Source organism: Macrotis lagotis, chromosome 4, assembly GCF_037893015.1.
Source record: "Macrotis lagotis isolate mMagLag1 chromosome 4, bilby.v1.9.chrom.fasta, whole genome shotgun sequence".
Taxonomy (NCBI): domain Eukaryota; kingdom Metazoa; phylum Chordata; class Mammalia; order Peramelemorphia; family Peramelidae; genus Macrotis; species Macrotis lagotis.
Window position 1 is genome coordinate 191,391,841 of NC_133661.1, and position 18,188 is coordinate 191,410,028.

The 18,188-nt window shown below is 36.0% G+C and overlaps 1 protein-coding gene across 12 annotated transcripts in view; it reads right to left on the reverse strand.

The window, feature by feature from the left end:
* The window catches only part of RYR3 (ryanodine receptor 3), an 833,777-nt gene that overhangs the window by 318,944 nt on the left and 496,645 nt on the right, over positions 1–18,188 (reverse strand). For all 12 annotated transcript variants that reach the window (XM_074235022.1, XM_074235021.1, XM_074235020.1 and 9 more), the window contains 2 exons: positions 11,198–11,300; positions 6,426–6,563 (listed from right to left, as the gene is read on the reverse strand). In XM_074235022.1, coding sequence (XP_074091123.1) covers positions 6,426–6,563; positions 11,198–11,300 — 241 coding nt within the window. The remainder of the gene's footprint in view (positions 1–6,425; positions 6,564–11,197; positions 11,301–18,188) is intronic.

Below are 18,188 nucleotides of genomic sequence, written 5' to 3' on the forward strand. Positions count from 1 at the left end.
ATAAGTCTATCATGTCTAGGTTTTCTAACAATATATTTAGCTCCTTAACTTCCTTCTTGTTTATTTTATAGTTTGATTTACTTAAATCTGAGAGCGGGAGGTTGAGGTATCCCACTAGTAGAGTTTTTGCTGTCTATATCTTCCTGTTGTTCTTTCAACTTTTCCTCTAAGAATCTGTATGCTATTCCATTGGGTCCATACATACTCAGTATTGAAATCACTTTATTGTCTATAATACCTTTTAGGATGATAAAGCTTCCTTCCTTATCCCTTTTAACAATATCTATTTTTATAGCTACTTTGTCTGAGATAAGAATTACTTCCCCTGCTTTTTTCACTTCAACTGAAGCAAAATATATTTTACTCCTACCTTTTACCTTTACTCCATATGTATCTCTCTGCCTCAGATGAGTTTCTTGCAAGCAGCATTTTGTAGGATTTTGGTTTTTAATCCACTCTGCTATTCCCTTATGATTTAAGGGAGAGTTCATCCTATTCACATTCAAAGTTATAAATACTAACTCTTTATTGTTCTCAATTCTACCTTCCCACTGTTTGCATTTCCCCCCTTTTCCCCTTTATCCATATTCCCCTGTGTTTTGTTTCTGAATACCACCACCATCAGTGTGTTTGTCCTCCTGTATCCACCCCCTCCCCATTCTTTCCCCTTTCTGTTTTTTCCCTTTTTCCTTCCCTTCTTTCTGTTAGACCCCCTTCTTCCCCCTCCTTGTCTCTGTCCCCCTTCCCCTTTTCCCATTTTAATACTTGAAAGGTAAAATGTTTCTTAAGTTAACTGTGTGTGTAAGTTAACTTTAAACCAAGTCTGATGAGAGGAAGATTCAGGTGTTTCTCATCTCCTCCCTTCTCCCCCTCTATTACAATAGGTCTTTTGTAGCTCTTTATGTAATGAGATTTACCCCCTTCAACCTCCTCCATCCTCCTGTCTTCTTCCTGTCCCCCCTTTTAAGCAGGAAGTGTTTTTAAATCATTCCATCTGAATGAGTCACAGAAAATCATGAGTATCTATCACTTCTGGCTAAGTATATTCTCTCTAACTGAGTTATAATTCTCAAGAGTTATTAGAGTCATTCTCCAAAATAGGGATATTGCCAGTTTCTTCCCACTGGATAGCAGGCTCATGGATAAATCATGAGTGTCCATCACTTCTGGCTAAGTATATTCCCTCTAATAGAGTTACAGTTCTCAAGAGTTATGAGAATCTTTTTCCCATGCCGAGATATAACCAGTTTCATCTTATTGGATAGCAGTTTTTTTATTTTCCCCTCTCATTTTTTTTTATACATGAGTCTCTTGTACCTCCTGTTTGATGTCAAAATTTTCTATTTAGCTCTGGTCTCTTCATCAGGAGTTGTTGGAAGTCTCCCGTTTTGTTAAATGACCATCTTTTCCCCTTGAAGAGAAGGCTCAGTTTTGCCTGATAGTGGATTCTTGGCTACATTCCAAGCTTCCTTGCTCTTCGGAATATCTTATTCCAAACCCTGCAGCCCCTTAGTGTTGTTGCATCCAGGTCCTGTGTAATCCTAACTGTGGTTCCTTGGTATTTAAATTGCTTCTTTATGGCTGCTTGCAGAATTTTCTCTTTTATCTGATAGTTCTGGAATTTGGCCACAACATTCCTTGGTGTTTTCATTTTAGGATCTCTTTCTGGAGGGGATTGATATATTCTTTCAATAACTATTTTGCCCTCTGGTTCCATGATATCAGGGCAATTTTCCATCACTAAATCCTGTAATACTAAGTCCGTGTTTTTTTCCTCTTCCATGTTTTCATGGAAACCTTTAATTCTCAGGTTGTCCCTTCTCAATCCATTCTCGAGATCAGTAGTTTTGCTGTTGAGTTGTTTTACATTTTATTCTATTTTTTTCAATTTTTTGGTTTTCTTAACAGACTCTTGCTATCTCATGAAGTCATTAGTTTCCACAGACTCCATTCTTTTATTAAGAGAATTTTCTTCATTTACCTTTTGCAACTCCTTTTCCAATTGGTCCATTCTACTTTTGCAAGAGTTTTCCATTTGACAAATTGAGGTTTTGAGAGAATTTTTTTCTTGGTGTTGCAAGGTGTTAATTTTCTCTTCCAAATTTTCCAATTGCTTTTAAAACTCCTTCCTTATTTCTTCAAGGAAGTCTCTCTGTGCTGGAGAGCAGACCATATTCTTCTCAGAGGTTCTAGGTCTCTCTGAGTTAGTGGCTTTTCCTTCCAAGAATTTTTCTATGGACCATCCTTTGCACTGGCCTTTCTTCAGTAACCTAAGACCTTGTGTTGGAGAAGGACTGATTCACAGAGGTTTGGTGTTGGAATCCCTATAAGCTTTACTCACTGAATGTAATATCTCCATCTGGCCAGTAGGTGGTGCTAGAGGTTTTGCTCACTGAATGCAGTTTCTCTGACAGGCCAGTAGGGGGTGCTGGTTGCTTTCTCTGCAGTGTCTGTGACCTTGATTGAGGCCCTCTCCCTTGGCTTGGAGGGAGTGGTTGAAGCTATTGAATACTTTTATCTTTGATCAATGGTGGCCTATATCCTGGGGTGAGGTAATCACTCTCCCTATTTACAGTGGAGTTAGTTCTGCTGCTTGATATTAGCTTGGGGCAGAAAGTGAGATGTAGCTGTGTTTGTTCTGGGATGAGGCTTCAGCTGAAATGAAGGTCCTGACTCTGAGTTCCTCCTGACCAGAGGGGCCCAGGGATCAATGTCTGCAACTCTCCCACTTGGGAACTCTATCTCCAGCCCTGCTGGCAAGCTCCAGAGTATCAACGTCACAGTCAATGCCTCTGCTCCCTAATTGGCCCAAGCCCCTGTGGCTGACCAGGCTCTATCTCCTCTGTTGATCAAGCCAGATGGGTTCTCAGGCCCTCAGGCTCCCAGGCTCCAGTCCCCCTGCTAATCAGGCTAATCCAAGGCTGATCCAGACTCCCAGTGTCACTGGTCCTGTGCTCCTGGCAGAGTCTGTCCTCTGCACCCAGACCCACACACGATCTCGGAAGACAGATCCTGTAGTAGATGTTTTTCTCCTGGCTTTTCTTTCTGAGTTTTATAGATAGGATTTTTTAAGAGGTTTATTTCATAACCCATATGAGGGAAGATCAGGGGACGTTTAGCACTGTGCCTGTCTTCTCTCCACCATCTTGGCTGGAAGTCCCCCCATAATAACTGATATTTACCTAGCATTTTGGAATCTACGAAGTCAATTGATCTTCCCTACAATCTTTTGTTGTTATTGTTGTTTTCTTTTTTCTTTTCTTTTTAATTTTTTTTAACCCCAGCTCCAAGTAAAAACAAATTTTAACATTTACTTCCAAAACCTTGAGTTTCAGATTTCTCTCTCTCTTCCTCCCATTCCATTTCCCTCATTGAGAAAGCAAGGTACTTGATGTAGGTTAAAAATGTGTAGCCATGAAACACATTACTACTCTATTCATGTTGTAAAAGTAAACACAGCCCCCCCACCACTGCCACCACAAAGAGAAACCTCAAAGAAAATTAAGTGATGGAAAAGAAGTGTGCTTCGGTTTATTCAGATACCATCAACTCTTGGATAACATTCTTTAACATAAGTCCATCAGAAAAATTATTTCAGTATTTTTTCCCATGGTTGCCATTGCTAGCCCATTTTCCTCCAATCTATTCCCTCGACCCCCATTTACTCTATTCTCTCTCTTTCACCCTGTCCTTCCTCAAAAGTGTGCTGTATCTTACTACATTCCCTTACAATCTTCCCTCTCTTCTATCATCTTCAACCACCTCCTTTCCCCACGTCCCCTTTCTCCCATCCTTATCCTCTCCTATTTTCCTCTAGTGTAAGAGGATTTCTATAGCCAACTGGATGTGTATGTTATTTCCTCTCTGAGTCACTTCAGATGAGAGTAAAGGTTCACTCACTCTCTTCCTCATGTTTCCCTTCTTCCACTCCATTGCAAAAAGCTTTTCTTTGCCTCTTTTATATGAAATAACTTAGTCCATTCTACCTCTCCTTTCCCTTTCTCCCAGTATTCCTCTCTTATCCATTTACTCCATCTTTTAAAAATATTATACCTCCACATTCAATTCCCTCCTGTGTCTTGTCTACTCTAATAAATGAGAAGATTCATATGAATTATCAGTATCATCTTCCCATGCAGTTATATAAGCAGGGCAGAATCATTAAATTCCTCATAATTAAACCTTCCTATTCACCCTCTCCATGCTTCATTTCTGTTCAGCTTTGGTTATTTCTTCAGGAATGTTTGAAAGTCCATTTCATTGAATTTCCATCTTTTCTGTGAAAGAGTATATTTAATTTTACTGGATAGTTGATTCTTGATTGTAATCCAAGCTCTTTTGCCTTCCAGAATATCATATTCCAAGCCCTACAAACTCTTAATGTAGAAGCTGCTCATTCTTGTGTTAGCCTGACTGCAGCTCCACGATATTTGAATTGTTTCTTTCTGGCTGCTTTTCCTTGACTTGGGAGTTCTGAAATTTGGCTATAAAATTTCTGGCAGTTTTCATTTTGGGATCTTTTTCAGGAGGTGATTGGTGGAATATTTCAATTTTAATTTTACCCTCTGCTTCTAGGATATCAGCGCAATTTTTCTGGATTATTTCTTCAAAAATGAAGTATAGGGTCATTTTTTGATTTTCAGGTAGTTCAATAATTTTTAAATTATCTCCTCTGGATCTGTTTTCCAGGTCAATTGTTTTTCCAGTTAGATATTTCAAATTTACTTCTAGCTTTTCATTCTTCTTATTTTGTTGTATTGTTTCTTGTTTTCTCACAAAGTCATCTGCTTCCTTTAGCTCCATTCTCTATTTTAAGGAATTATTTTCTTCAGAGAGCTTTTATATCTCCTTTTCCAACTTTTGTTTTTTTAAGTCATTCTTCTTTTTTAAAAAAATATTCTTTTTAAGATTTTTAAGACATTACATTTTATTTTATGATATTATTTTAAGATATTATTTTCTTTAGTATTTTTTGGTACCTTCATCAAGCTGCTGACTTGGTTTTCATGATTTTCCCTCATTGCTCTCAGTTCTCTTTCCAATTTTTCCCTTAATGATTTTTTAAAATCTTTTTTGAGCTCTCCCATAGACTGAGACCAATTCACATCTTTCTTGGAGGCTTTGGATACAGAAACTTTGACTTTGTTAACTTTTGAGTATGTATTTTGATCCTCCATAGGAACAGAGTAATTTTCTGTGGTCAGATTTTTTCTTCTGTTGTTTGCTCATTTGCCCAGCCCATGCCTTGATTTTAATTCTTTGTTAAGATGGAATTCTGCTTCCAGCATGGAGGACACATTGACCCAAGCTTTTGAGGGCTTTTCGCAGCTATTTTCTGGGACACCCCTCCCCACCCCAGACCTTAATTCCTTCAAGGTCTTATGAGAGACTCTGATCGCTCTTTTGCCTGTGTTCTGCTCTGGAACTATGAGTAGAGTCCATGCTCTGCTATAGCAGTAAAGTTCCTTTTCTTGAGGTTGGGGCCCCAGACTGTATCCCAGATCTGCGTACAGGTAAAGCCACTGAGTCCTGCCTCAGTCATATAGCAGAGTGAACTTTTTATTTTCCCCCAACGCCCTTCCTATCTGTAGATTGAAAGCCCTAGAAGCAGTTGCCACGTGGTTCCTTGCTAGGTGGCTCCCCAGGGTTGAGGTCTGCATGAGATTTGTGCTGGACTGGGCTCTGTGCTCACTCTGGTGTGGCAGAGTTTTCCTGTTGAGCTTCCCAATTGTCCTTGGTGGGCTGAGAGGTCTGGAAATTGCTACCACTGCCATGGACCCAGGTGTCACCATGGTCTTGGGAGCCTTGTGGCCTCTTCCTGGGTGACTGGAGTCAATTCACTCTGCTGTGGTCAGGTTGTGCTGTGGGCCCTTTCTAGTCCCTGTGAAACAGACCTTCCCTGTGGATCTTCCAAATTGTTTCACTCAGTCTTTTTGTGGGTTCTGTCCCTGTAGAATTTGGCTAGTGATTATTTAAAATTATTTGGGAGGAGACCTTGTGGGAATTCCCATCTTTACCCTGCCATTTTGTCTCTGCCTGAAATTCTTATCCCTCCCCTACAATCTCATGAAAAAAACATTTTAAGCATTGTAATCCTTATTTTACATAAGAAGAAACAAAGGGGCTAATTGACTTGCTCCCAGTCATGTAGTTAGTAAGTGATTGAAGTAGGAATTAAACACATATTTTTCAGACAATTCTTTTTGAATATTCAAAGACTCAATCTGAATGGAATTTGTAATTTTGAAAGAAAACCATAACTCAAAATATAAGTCAATAATACCACTATTAATTGTTTCAATATACCTATTATTTTTAATAAGGTTGAACAGTTCACATTCACTTTCAACCTTTATCATAAAATTCGTTAGCTTTCTCTTCAGAAACCAGAAGGTTGGGTAATAGAACTTTGGATAGACACTTACTTGGACACTGTTCTTCCTCCTCCATAGGTTGTTCCTTCTCTAGCTTTGGTTGTCCTTTGATTTTATATATCAGAGCCCTTAGTTTGCCAGTCCATGATGTGTCCTCCTCTTCTTCTTCCTCTTCTTCCAAAGGTATACCTACCAAAGATAAAAATTGAATGAAAATGATATTATTATTATTTTTACTTAACAGTTTTCAGTAACAAACTGCCACATAGCAGGAAAATATATAAAGCATATTATCACCATCATTAAGTATTTGACTTTAGAGACATCTGATGTCAACTACAAAGAAATCTTAATGTTTCTGTGGTTCTTCTGAAATTTTTTGGATGATTTTCTGAAGCATGAAAGAAACTAGAAATCTCAACTAAAGGTTCTCTCTCTAATAAACATTCATGTGGAACAGAGCTCTCACATGTCAAAAACACTGGTGCCCTAATGAAAGAACAGCTTCATGTTACAGATTCAGTGAAAATAAATCACTGATTGGACAGAAATCAATTGGCTAGAAGAGCCAATGCTGACTTATAAATTAAAGGATATTATAACCACTTGAAGATCACAGGATGAGAACATTTAAGCAATAAGGCTAAAATACATAAGATAGGAATGTCATTGATTTTTCTTATCCTAGATTTTGATTTCAAATTCTAAACTTTATGAATATAGTGATACTGGTTCAGGGAATTATAGGCATAGAGTAATATTGTAATTTGAAACAAATTTTGTAATCTTTTTCTATACTTGACTTTTACTTTGACTCTGGTCATGTGCTCACCAGTGGGCAAAATTAGTTGCTAGATTAAAACCAAAATGGGATCATCCTATAGCTACACCTCCTACAGCAATCTATCCAATCTATCCAATACAAGGCACAGAACTCAAAAAGAGGAATTGTAGTGTTTCTCATGCTCTCTTACTAACCCTAACCTCTCTGACTTCTAATGCTTGAGTTAATCAACTACTGGTCTACCTGCTTAAGTTGCTGTGCCCAAAACCACATGATCATTAATGAACTTTAACTCTCTAAATGTTATGATTTCTAAATTGAAGAACTTTAACTCTTAATTTTATGATCTTAAACTTGATCAACTTTCACTCTCTCTTAACCTTATGGTCTCTAACCTACTAATGCATGATTTAAATGAGCTGGTCTGCCTGATTTAACTGCTGCACCAAAACCATGTAACCTTTAAGGAACTCTTAGTTATCCCTCACTTTCTTTTGTATTCTAATGACTTTTTAATAATTCTGTGTTTAAATTTTCAACTGTGCTCTGGGTCAGAATCCTCCTACAACAGTACATCAAAAGTTGTCACTTTTTTAACTCATCAAACCTTGTCACATTTTGACAAGAAACATGTTTCAGTGCTGTGTGCTTGCTGGAGACTTGCTGCATTTGCTAGCACTTCTTTGAGTCTCTTCATGACTTGCATGCTTGCCACTCCAGCCTCTCTCCAGTCCCTATCTCCCACCACTCCAATCCTCTCTCTGATGAAACAGAGTTCAACTGTCAGTCTAAAGGTAGCTCAAGAAGTGTGCAGAACCTCAGACTAGTCCCACTTGCTCATAGTTTTAACCTTCATTAGTTTAGAATGAATATAAATAGCAATTGTTTCTATTTTGATCAGAAATCCAGAGAGTCTCACCTCCCAGAGGGATTTTTATTTATTTATTTTTAACTATGAAGAAGAAGTTATTCTTTGCTTCTTTTCTTACCTACCTGCCCTAATCACTGAAAAGCCCTGAGGATCTTGCCCTCCCATTTTAATATTTTTTTTTGGTGGTGGTGGGGGCTCTTCTAGCCAATTGATTTCTATCCAATCAGTGATTTGTTTTCACTGAATCTGTAACATGAAGTTGTTCTTTCATTAGGGCACCAGTGTTTTGACATGTGAGAGCTCTGTTCCACATGAATGTTTATTGGAGAGAGAACCTTTAGTTGAGGTTTCTAGTTGCTTTCATGCTTCTGACTGCTGGACCCTGATAGCTCTGGAGGAGATAAGGCTAGTGATTTTGCACAGTATCCCCCTCCCTTAAATTCAACTCAACTGCTTTGTCATGGCATCACCTTCCTGCTCAAGCTCTTTGATCAAGCTCTTCTTCAAAAGTGACAAACAAACAACAACCCGTTATATCAGGAACGCCTCTCTGTACAGGTGAAGTGAAGATAAATTTTATTTTTTTTTGTAATTGCTATTTTTTATACATGTTTATTAAGTTTTAAGGTTCTGTATTATAAAACAACTTCATTATTTAATATTAGCCCAGTTAAATTTGAAAGTTTTGTGAAACTTTCATGAATTATTTCTAATTACACTATTTCTTTTGGAAAATATTTGTCCCCTACTTGAGTGCTAAGACAAATTAATGATGAGTATCCAAGTACCACTGTGGTGAGTATGGTTCTTACTGTATGGCCATCCATGGGTAAGTAAAGTCTCTTCATGCTAAAAGATATACTAGCCAGGGTAATTTTTATAGGTACAAATTTTGTCTTCTTGTAGCTAGGAGTTCTAGGGACAGAGAAATATTGTGATCTTTTTGTTTTGGGAATAAATCTTGTGGCTTTTTCTGTACTGTTCAAATATTTTACTGTATTGTTCTGTATTGACTTGGTGGGTGGCCAAATGTCTTATCTTGCTCATACCCTTAGGAGAGTAACATGCACAATACCAAGAAACACCAAATATGCTCAGTGGACAATGAAAGCTATGCATGCTCAGTGGAAAATACCTTAAGTCAGACATTGTCCATTCCTTGAGGAACCACCTCTGTGACATGTGTAGTGGAAAAACCACATCTATACTAGGTATTAGGCCACTCCCTAAACAGCCTCTGCATTCCACCCACCACAGAAATGTATTTAGGCAAGTTTCCACTTTGGTGTGCTCTTTTGTTCCCTTACTGACTTGATGGGGCAACTGCTGCCCAGTTTCTTCTTTCTTTCCTTTCTGTAAGGTAGATTCATATATTACAGCTCCTTAGAAATTCACCTTTTCTAGCTTTCAACTATCTCTTTAACTTGACTATCTCCTTAGAAACTTACCTTCTTAGAGACCCTCTTTAAGTTGACTGTACCCTTTGCTTGTCTCCCCCAGCTCTCTCTTTGCTTAATTCCCAGTACCTTCTAAGAAACTCACTTTCTTCACCTTGTTAAAGTATCTAAATTCATTTCACACCTAATTATTCTCCCTCATTAATACAGAGAATTATGAACAGAAAAGATTTGTAGCTTGGAAACAGATTTTGTGATCCTTTATACTGTTAAATTTTATAAAAATGTAAAATATTATCTGCTCTGGGATGTAAATTGACTCCTATTGTTCCATTGTTAAATGTAAAATTTGTACTGTCTTCTTGATGAGAACAGTTTATGCTGGCATGACAAAAAAATTGTATGTTGAAGTTAGAGATCATGCAGCTTGGGATAGGAAGGATCAGTACATAGCTTGCCTATTGAAGAATATACTAGCCAAGTGCTAGACCACTCCCCAAACACCACCCTATGTCCAAACTACTAGAAAAGTGCATTTAGATCCAAAACAGAAGTGCAGGCACATCCCCCTTTTCTTAATCCTACCTTTTCCTTGTAAGGATGGCTATCTCTCTCTCTCTCTCTCTCTCTCTCTCTCTCTCTCTCTCTCTCTCTTAGGCTACCTGCTCCCAGCCTAGAAAGCTGGAGAACCATGGGCCCACATGTCATGTGGCAGGACTAAACCAGCACTTCTGTCTATCTGTCTATCTGTCTTCTCTCTCTCTCTCTCTCTCTCTCTCTCTCTCTCTCTCTCTCTCTTTCTCTCTTTCTCTCCTAGCTTGTTCTCAAAGTGCCTACTACTTTTCTAGGAGGAGAAAAACTTCTAATCTGTACACTTTGCAAGCCTTCTATAATAAATCCTGAGCAATTTTAAATCCCAGGGATGTATATGAATTCATTCACTTTTCAAACTTTCTCAGTCTTCATTTTGTGACTCTAATCTCATCCACAACATCATTAGGGATCATGGTTTTCTACCTTCACGTTAATCTTTCTTTTCCTCAACTTCTAGTAATCTGTCTGTGTCTCCCTATCCCTTTAGTTCACAGCAATACTGAAATTCATTATCTAGCTGCTTCTCTAAAGAACTTAATTCATGAAATTTTTGTGGTAACTTGTAAACCATTTATGCAACTGGTGAATTAAAAAGTCTAAGACTCCTCTCAGCAGTTCAGAGAGCTAGGACAACTGTATTAGACTGCTATGGACAATATTATCCCCATCTAGAAGAAGAAAGCAAAACTAAACATAAAAAACCCCAACTCTTCAGAATCTGATGAACAGTTTATAAAAATTACCTCTTATGTATCTCTTTCCCTTAATCCTAATTCCTCACACCAAAAATAACTAATATGTAAACATGTTTATCAAAAATTTTATATGTACAATGCTAACCTGACTGTTTGCTGCTGAGAGGAGGGAAATAGGAAGGGAGAATGGAAGGAGATTTTGTAACTTAAAAATATATATGTGCATATGGAGGAAAATTTTTTAAAAAGTCCAAGTCTTTTTTACTTCTTTGAATCAGAGACTTGGTGATCTCATCACTCCAAAAACAAACCACTGCTATTCTTCTCTCTGGCAATATTTTCTCTAACTGGTGAAGATTAATAACATCAAATAAAAGTAATGATTTGATAATTTAAAGATTCCTCAAAGTTCTCTATAAAGAAATTAGTAACGGAATTTATTGGGGGAAGTGAAGAACAGATTTTTTTTCCTGATAACTTACCACAATGAATAAGAAGATCATCATGGAAGTCATAAAGTTCTTCTCGGATCTCCTCTGGACAGGGACAATTCTCTCCTAGTTGAAAATTTAGCAGCATATTGATCTTTGAAAAGAAAATATTAGAATTGACATGCTATTTCTCAATATCATTAATATAAAATCACACACACAATCATTGTTGCTCAAAATGAAATAGCTAAGATTTAAAACTTACTGGAAGGGATAACACAGAAATCATCTTGGCCACCCCCCTCCAAAAATGGATATTTGCTCTGTGACCCTAGAAATTATCTCATCATTTAACAGAATTGAGATGAATATTACACATACACACCATATTATTCCTATTGCAGGCTGAGCCAATTTCCCTAACTATCTATTTTTAAAATAAACAGCTGGTTACTTCTGCCTGACAAGACAATTACCTTAACACTCTTGGCTAGCTTTTCTCCTTATTTTGAGGAAACTCAGGTATAAGGGAAAGAACCATAAGATATTAAAGCAGAAGAGATCATAAGATCATCTAGTCAAACCTACCAATTATTTAGATGAGGAATTTGAGAACTAATTTGCCTAAGGTCATACAACAATGTGAGATCAGCTGAGACTAAAACTAAGGTTTTCCATCTCTGTCTACTGATCTTTTAATCAAACACTAAGTGTTGGGGTGGCTAGGTGGCGCAGTGGATAGAGAACCAGCCCTGGAGTACCTGAGTTCAAATCCTGCCTCAGACACTTAATAATTACCTAGCTGTGTGACCTTGGGCAAGCCATTTAACCCCATTGCCTTGCCAAAAATAAAAATAAAAACAACCACTAAGTGTTCATTGGAAACAGGGGTTTCCAATTTCTCACTCTTCTTCAGATCATCATGATGATATATTCATAATACTTTCAGAGAATACTATTTCCTTTAGCCATTCCTAAACACCATGGTATAACAGAAACAACTCTGCACTAGACAGAGTCAGGATCTCCATATAGGTTTGAACCTTATTCCATATAGTTATCACTGGGTTAAGTCCCTTAGATTTAGAGAATCTGTCTATTTTTAAATGGGCTATTATTATTATTATTATTAATTTTAGTTTTTGCAAGGCAATGGGGTTAAGTGGCTTGCCCAAGGCCACACAGCTAGGTAATTACTAAGTGTCTGAGGCTGGATTTGAACTCAGGTACGCCTGACTCCAGGGCCTGTGCTCTATCCACTGCACCACCTAACTGCCCTAGGGCTATTATTTTTAATCTATTTTAAAATGGGCTATTATTTGAACTACCTATATTTTACAATATTTTTTCAAGGAAAATTCTTGCAAAGTTCTATAAAACTAAGAATGATTTTTATATATTCTCTTTTCTAACCCATTCTTCATTGTTTTATTTTAATCTGTTCTACATGCTTCATATTCTTTTTAAAATGATGAGTAGAAATCTCCAGTGAACATCTATTAGTTCCTTTTCAGCTTCATCAAGGGAGAATTTTTAGAGTAGAGGCATTTAGAGTAGAGGCATTTGAAGTAAGTTTGAAATGATGGAGAAGAGGATCTGGTAAACCAAAAAAAGAAAGGTCCTTATGGGAACTGAAAATTGTAAATAATGATGCAGAAATGTTAAAATAAAAATAGTTTATACTTAAATTCTCATTTATAATACAAACAAATCATTTGATTTTATTTTTAGAAAGATAGAGAAAGTAACCCCAGTTTATAGAAAAAGAGACTAAAGCCAATGACTTGATTAAGGAAGATTACAAAGTAAGTAAATGCAAGACTCAGGAAAACTTAGACCTTCAAGTTTCAAGTCTGGTGATATCTCTATTACAACATAGTAATAAAAGTGATAAGTAAAGGATAAAATATATGTAGATTGATGAAAGGACAAAATCCTTAACCTTGGATTTGCAAATAATCAGTAGAAATCATGGCACCTAACTCAGTGACATGGTGAAGGCTCCATCACTGAGTAATTAAGAAAAAAAGATAGACATGTATATCTTTGTAAACCTGTAATCACAGATTTAAGTTGGGGATTGAGTATCATCCAAAACAGTCATCACTGTTAGTATTTGTGTAGACTTTGTAAGAGCAATGAACATAATTTCTGTTATATTTCCTATATTTGTGTGCCCCCATCTATCTAAAAATCCTTATCATTTTGCTTCTACAGTACAAAAAATATAAGAGCTTCACATTCTCTCAAAGATAGGAATATTCAAGTAAAATTTTTTTAAAACAAAGATTTGTGGCTAACTCTTAAATCATTTTATTTATTTTTAGTTTTTTGGCAGGGCAATGGGGGTTAAGTGACTTCCCCAAAGTCACACAGGTAGGTAATTATTGAGTGCCTGAGGCTGGATTTGAGCTCAGGTCCTCCTGATTCCAGGGCTGGTGCTCTATCTACTGCACCACTTAGCTGCCCCTTTTAAGTCAATTTAAAGTACTTGTTAGCCACAGTATCAGAAATGTCTAAGTCTCTACTCTTCAAAGGAATAATAATAGTTATACAATTCACATTATCAAGTTATTCTGAGAAATGTTTTAAACCTTAAATTCCTATGAAAATGTAATAATTGTTGCTGTTATAAACATCACTTAAGAAATATGAATAAAGCTAACTTGTGATTGTAGTATAGATACAAAATTATGATAATTATAACAAAATATACTAACAGCTGTTTTATGGGCTATTAATTAAATGTGAGATCAAAAGAATTAGATTCAGAAATTGAATACTTATTTTCTCACTCTCACATGCCCTAGGAACACTTGATACAGTAAGGGTCAAACATTCCAAAGAGTTCAAGTCAGTAGATGGGATGAATTCCTGATAACTTAAAATATGTTATCTCATAAAAATGTCCCTTCTCCCCTTTGAAAATCACACCAACTGCTTTTATTTTGGATCTATCTATCTATCTATCTATCTATTTATTTATTTTTATTTTTGTACAAATGATTTTTTATATATTACTAAAATATTCTTGTTTAAAAGTAAACATAATACCCCCTTCCCCCTAAAAAATATAGACCTGCATGAACAATAAAGGAAAGAGAAAAAAATTAAAATAAAATTATCATCATCATCATCATCATCATTAATAATGATGATAATAATAATGACAATTAATAATAATAATAATAATGATAATAATAATAATGATAATAGGGGCAGCCAGGTGGTGCAGTCTCATGGATAGGTCATGAATGTCCATCATTTCTGGCTAGGTATATTCTCTCTGTTAGAGTTACAATTCTCAGGATTTATGAGAATCTTTTTCCTCCTAAAAGGTACCATAGACAATAAAGTCATTTCAATACTGAATATATATATGTACCCAGTGGGACAGCACCCACATTCTTAGAGTAGAAGCTGAAAGAACTACAGGAAGACATAGACAGCAAAACTCTACTAGTGGGAGACCTCAACCTCCTGCTGTCAGATCTAGATAAATGGAATCATAAAACAAACAAGAAAGAAGTTAAGGAGGTAAATAGATTGTTAGAAAAAGTAGATATGGTAGACTTATGGAGGAAACTGAATGGGGATAGAAAGGAATATACCTTTTTCTCCACAGTACATGGAACTTATACAAAAATTGACCATGTACTAGGACATTAAAAACCTAATGATCAACTGCAGAAAGGCAGAAATAGTGAATACATCTTTCTCAGATCATAATGCAATAAAAGTCATATGCAATACTGGTCCAAGGAGATATAGACCCAGAACAAATTGGAAACTGAATAACCTCATTTTAAAAAGAGTGGAACAAAAAACAAATTATAGAAAGAATTAACCATTTTATCCTAGATAATGATAATAATGAAACAACATACCAAAAACTATGGGATTCACTGAAAGCGACTCTCAGGGGATATATTATAGCTCTAAATGCTTACATGAATAAATTGGAGAAAGAGGAAATCAATAAACTAAACATACAACTGAAAAAATTAGAAAAAGAACAAATCAAAAATCCCCAATTACATACCAAATTAGAAATTCCAAAAATTAAAGGAGAAATTAATAAAATCAAAAGCAAAAAAACTATTGAATTAATAAATAAAACCAAAAGTTGGTATTATGAAAAAGCCAATTAAATTGATAAACCTCTGGTCAATTTGATTTAAAAAAAGAAAGAAGAAAACCAAATTGCTAGCATCATAAATGAAAAAGGTGAACTCACCACCAATAAGGAGGAAATTACAATAATTCGAAATTATTTTGCCCAACTCTATGCCAATAAATTTGATAATCTAAGTGAAATGGATGAATATTTACAAAAATATAAGTTGTCCAGGTTAAATGAAGAAGAGATTAAATACCTAATCATCCCTATCTCAGAAAAAAAATTCAACAAGCCATCATTGAACTACCTAAAAAAAAATCTCCAGGGCCTGATGGATTCACAAGTGAATTCTACAAAACATTTAAGGAACAATTGGTTCCACTTCTATATAAACTCTTTCAAAAAATAGGGAAACATGGAACTCTGCCTAACTCTTTCTATGAAACCAATATGGTGCTGTTACCTAAACTAGGAAGAGTTAAAGCAGGGAAAGAAAATTATAGACCTATTTCCCTGATGAATATAGATGCAAAAATCTTTAATAAAATCTTAGCAAAACTATTACAGCAAGTTATCACCAGGATAATACATTATGATCAAGTAGGATTTATTCCAGGAATGCAGGGTTGGTTCAATATTAGGAAAACTGTTAGTATACTCAATTATATCAACAACAAATCTATCAGAAATCATATGATCATATCAATTGATACTGCAAAAGCTTTTGACAAAATACATCATCCATTCCTATTAAATAATTTGCAGTATCTATCTGAAACCATCAACAAGCATTATATTCAATGGGGAGAGGCTAGAGGCATTCACAATAAGATCAGGGGTGAAACAAAGATGCCCATTATCACCACTACTATTCACTATTGTATTAGCAATGTTAGAATCAGCAATTAGAGAAAAAAAAAGGAATTGAAGGAATTAGAATTGGGCAGGAAGAGACAAATTCTCACTCTTTGCAGATGACATGATGCTCTACCTAGAGAATCCCAAGAAATCATCGAAAAAACTACTGGAAACAATTGGCAATTTTAGCAAAGTTGCAGGTTATAAAATAAACCTTCATAAATCCTCAAATTTCTATAAATGTCTAGGAAGATACAGGAGGAAGAGCTAGAAAGAGAAATCCCATTCAAAGTAACCTCAGACAATATAAAATACTTGGGAGTATATTTGCCAAGACAGACTCAGAATCTTTTTGAAAACAATTATAAAACACTTCTCACACAAATTAAATCAGATTTAAATAACTGGGCAAATATCAACTGCTCATGGATAGGTAGAGCTAATATAATAAAAATGACAATTCTACCCAAACTAAACTGTTTAGTGCCCTACCAATCAAAATTCCAAACAATTACTTTAATGAGTTGGAAAAAATTGTAAGTAAATTCATATGGAGAAATAAAAAGTCAAGAATTGCCAGGAGCTTAATGAAAAAAAAGTATAAAAGAAAGTGGCTTAGCCCTACCTGATCTAAAATTTTATTATAAAGCATCAGTCATCAAAACTGTTTGATATTGTCTACAAAATAGAGTGGTGGACCAGTAGAATAGACTAGGTGTAAAAGTAGGAGATGTTTATAGTAATCTGCTGTTCAATAAACCCAAAGAGTCCAGCCATTGGGATAAAAACTCCCTCTTTGATAAAAAATTGCTGGGATAATTGGAAGTTAGCATGGAAGAAAGACCAACACCTAACACTCTTTACCAAGACAAGATCCAAATGGTTACAGGACTTAGACATAAAAAAACAATACTATAAGCAAATTAGAAGTTCAAGGACTAGTTTACCTGTTAGATCTATGGAGAGGGGAGCAGTTTATGACTAAAGGAGTTGGAGGACATCACCAAAAACCAATTAGATGATTTCAATTACATAAATTAAAAAGCTTTTGCACAGATAAAACCACTGTAACCAAGATCAAAAGAAATGTAGTAAATTGGGAAACAATCTTTACAACTAATGATTCTGACAAAGGACTCATTTCTAAAATATACAGAGAACTGAATCATACTTTTAAAACAAAAAGCCATTCCCTAATTGACAAATGGTCAAAGGATATGCAAAGGCAATTTACAGATGAGGCGATCAAAGCAATTAATAGCCATATGAAAAAATGCTCTAAGTCATTAATTATTAGAGAAATGCAAATTAAAGCTTTTCTGAGGTTCCACCTCATACCTCTCAGATTGGCCAATATGACCAGAAAGGATAACGATCATTGTTGGAAGGGTTGTGGGAAATCTGGGACACTATTACACTGTTGGTGGAGTTGTGAATTCATCCAACCCTTCTGGAGAGCTATTTGGAACTATGCCCAAAAGGCAACAAAAATGTGCATACCCTTTGACCCAGCAATACCACTACTGGGTCAATATCCTGAAGAGATGAAGAAAAAGGGTAAAAACATTACTTGTACAAAAATATAGCAGCCCTGTTTGTGGTGGCAAAGAATTGGAAATCAAGTAAATATCCTTCAATTGGGGAATGGCTTAGCCAACTGTGGTATATGTATGTCATGGAATACTATTGTTCTATTAGAAACTCGGAGGGATGGGATTTCAGGGAAGCCTGGAGGGATTTGAATGAACTGATGCTGAACGAGATGAGCAGAACCAGAAAAACACTATACCCTAACAGCAACATGGGAGTGATGATCAACCTTGAAGGACTTGCTCATTCCATCAGTGCAACAATTGGGAGCAATTTTGGGCTGTCTGCAAAGGAGAATGCCATCTGTATCCAGTTAAGGAGCTGTGGAGTTTGAACAAAGTTCAAGGACTATTCCCTTTAATTTAGAAAAAAAAACAGATATCTTATTGTCTGATCTTGTTACCTCTTAGAATTTTTGTCTCTTCTCTAAGGAAATGATTTGTCTCTCATCACACCCAATTTGGATCAAGGTAT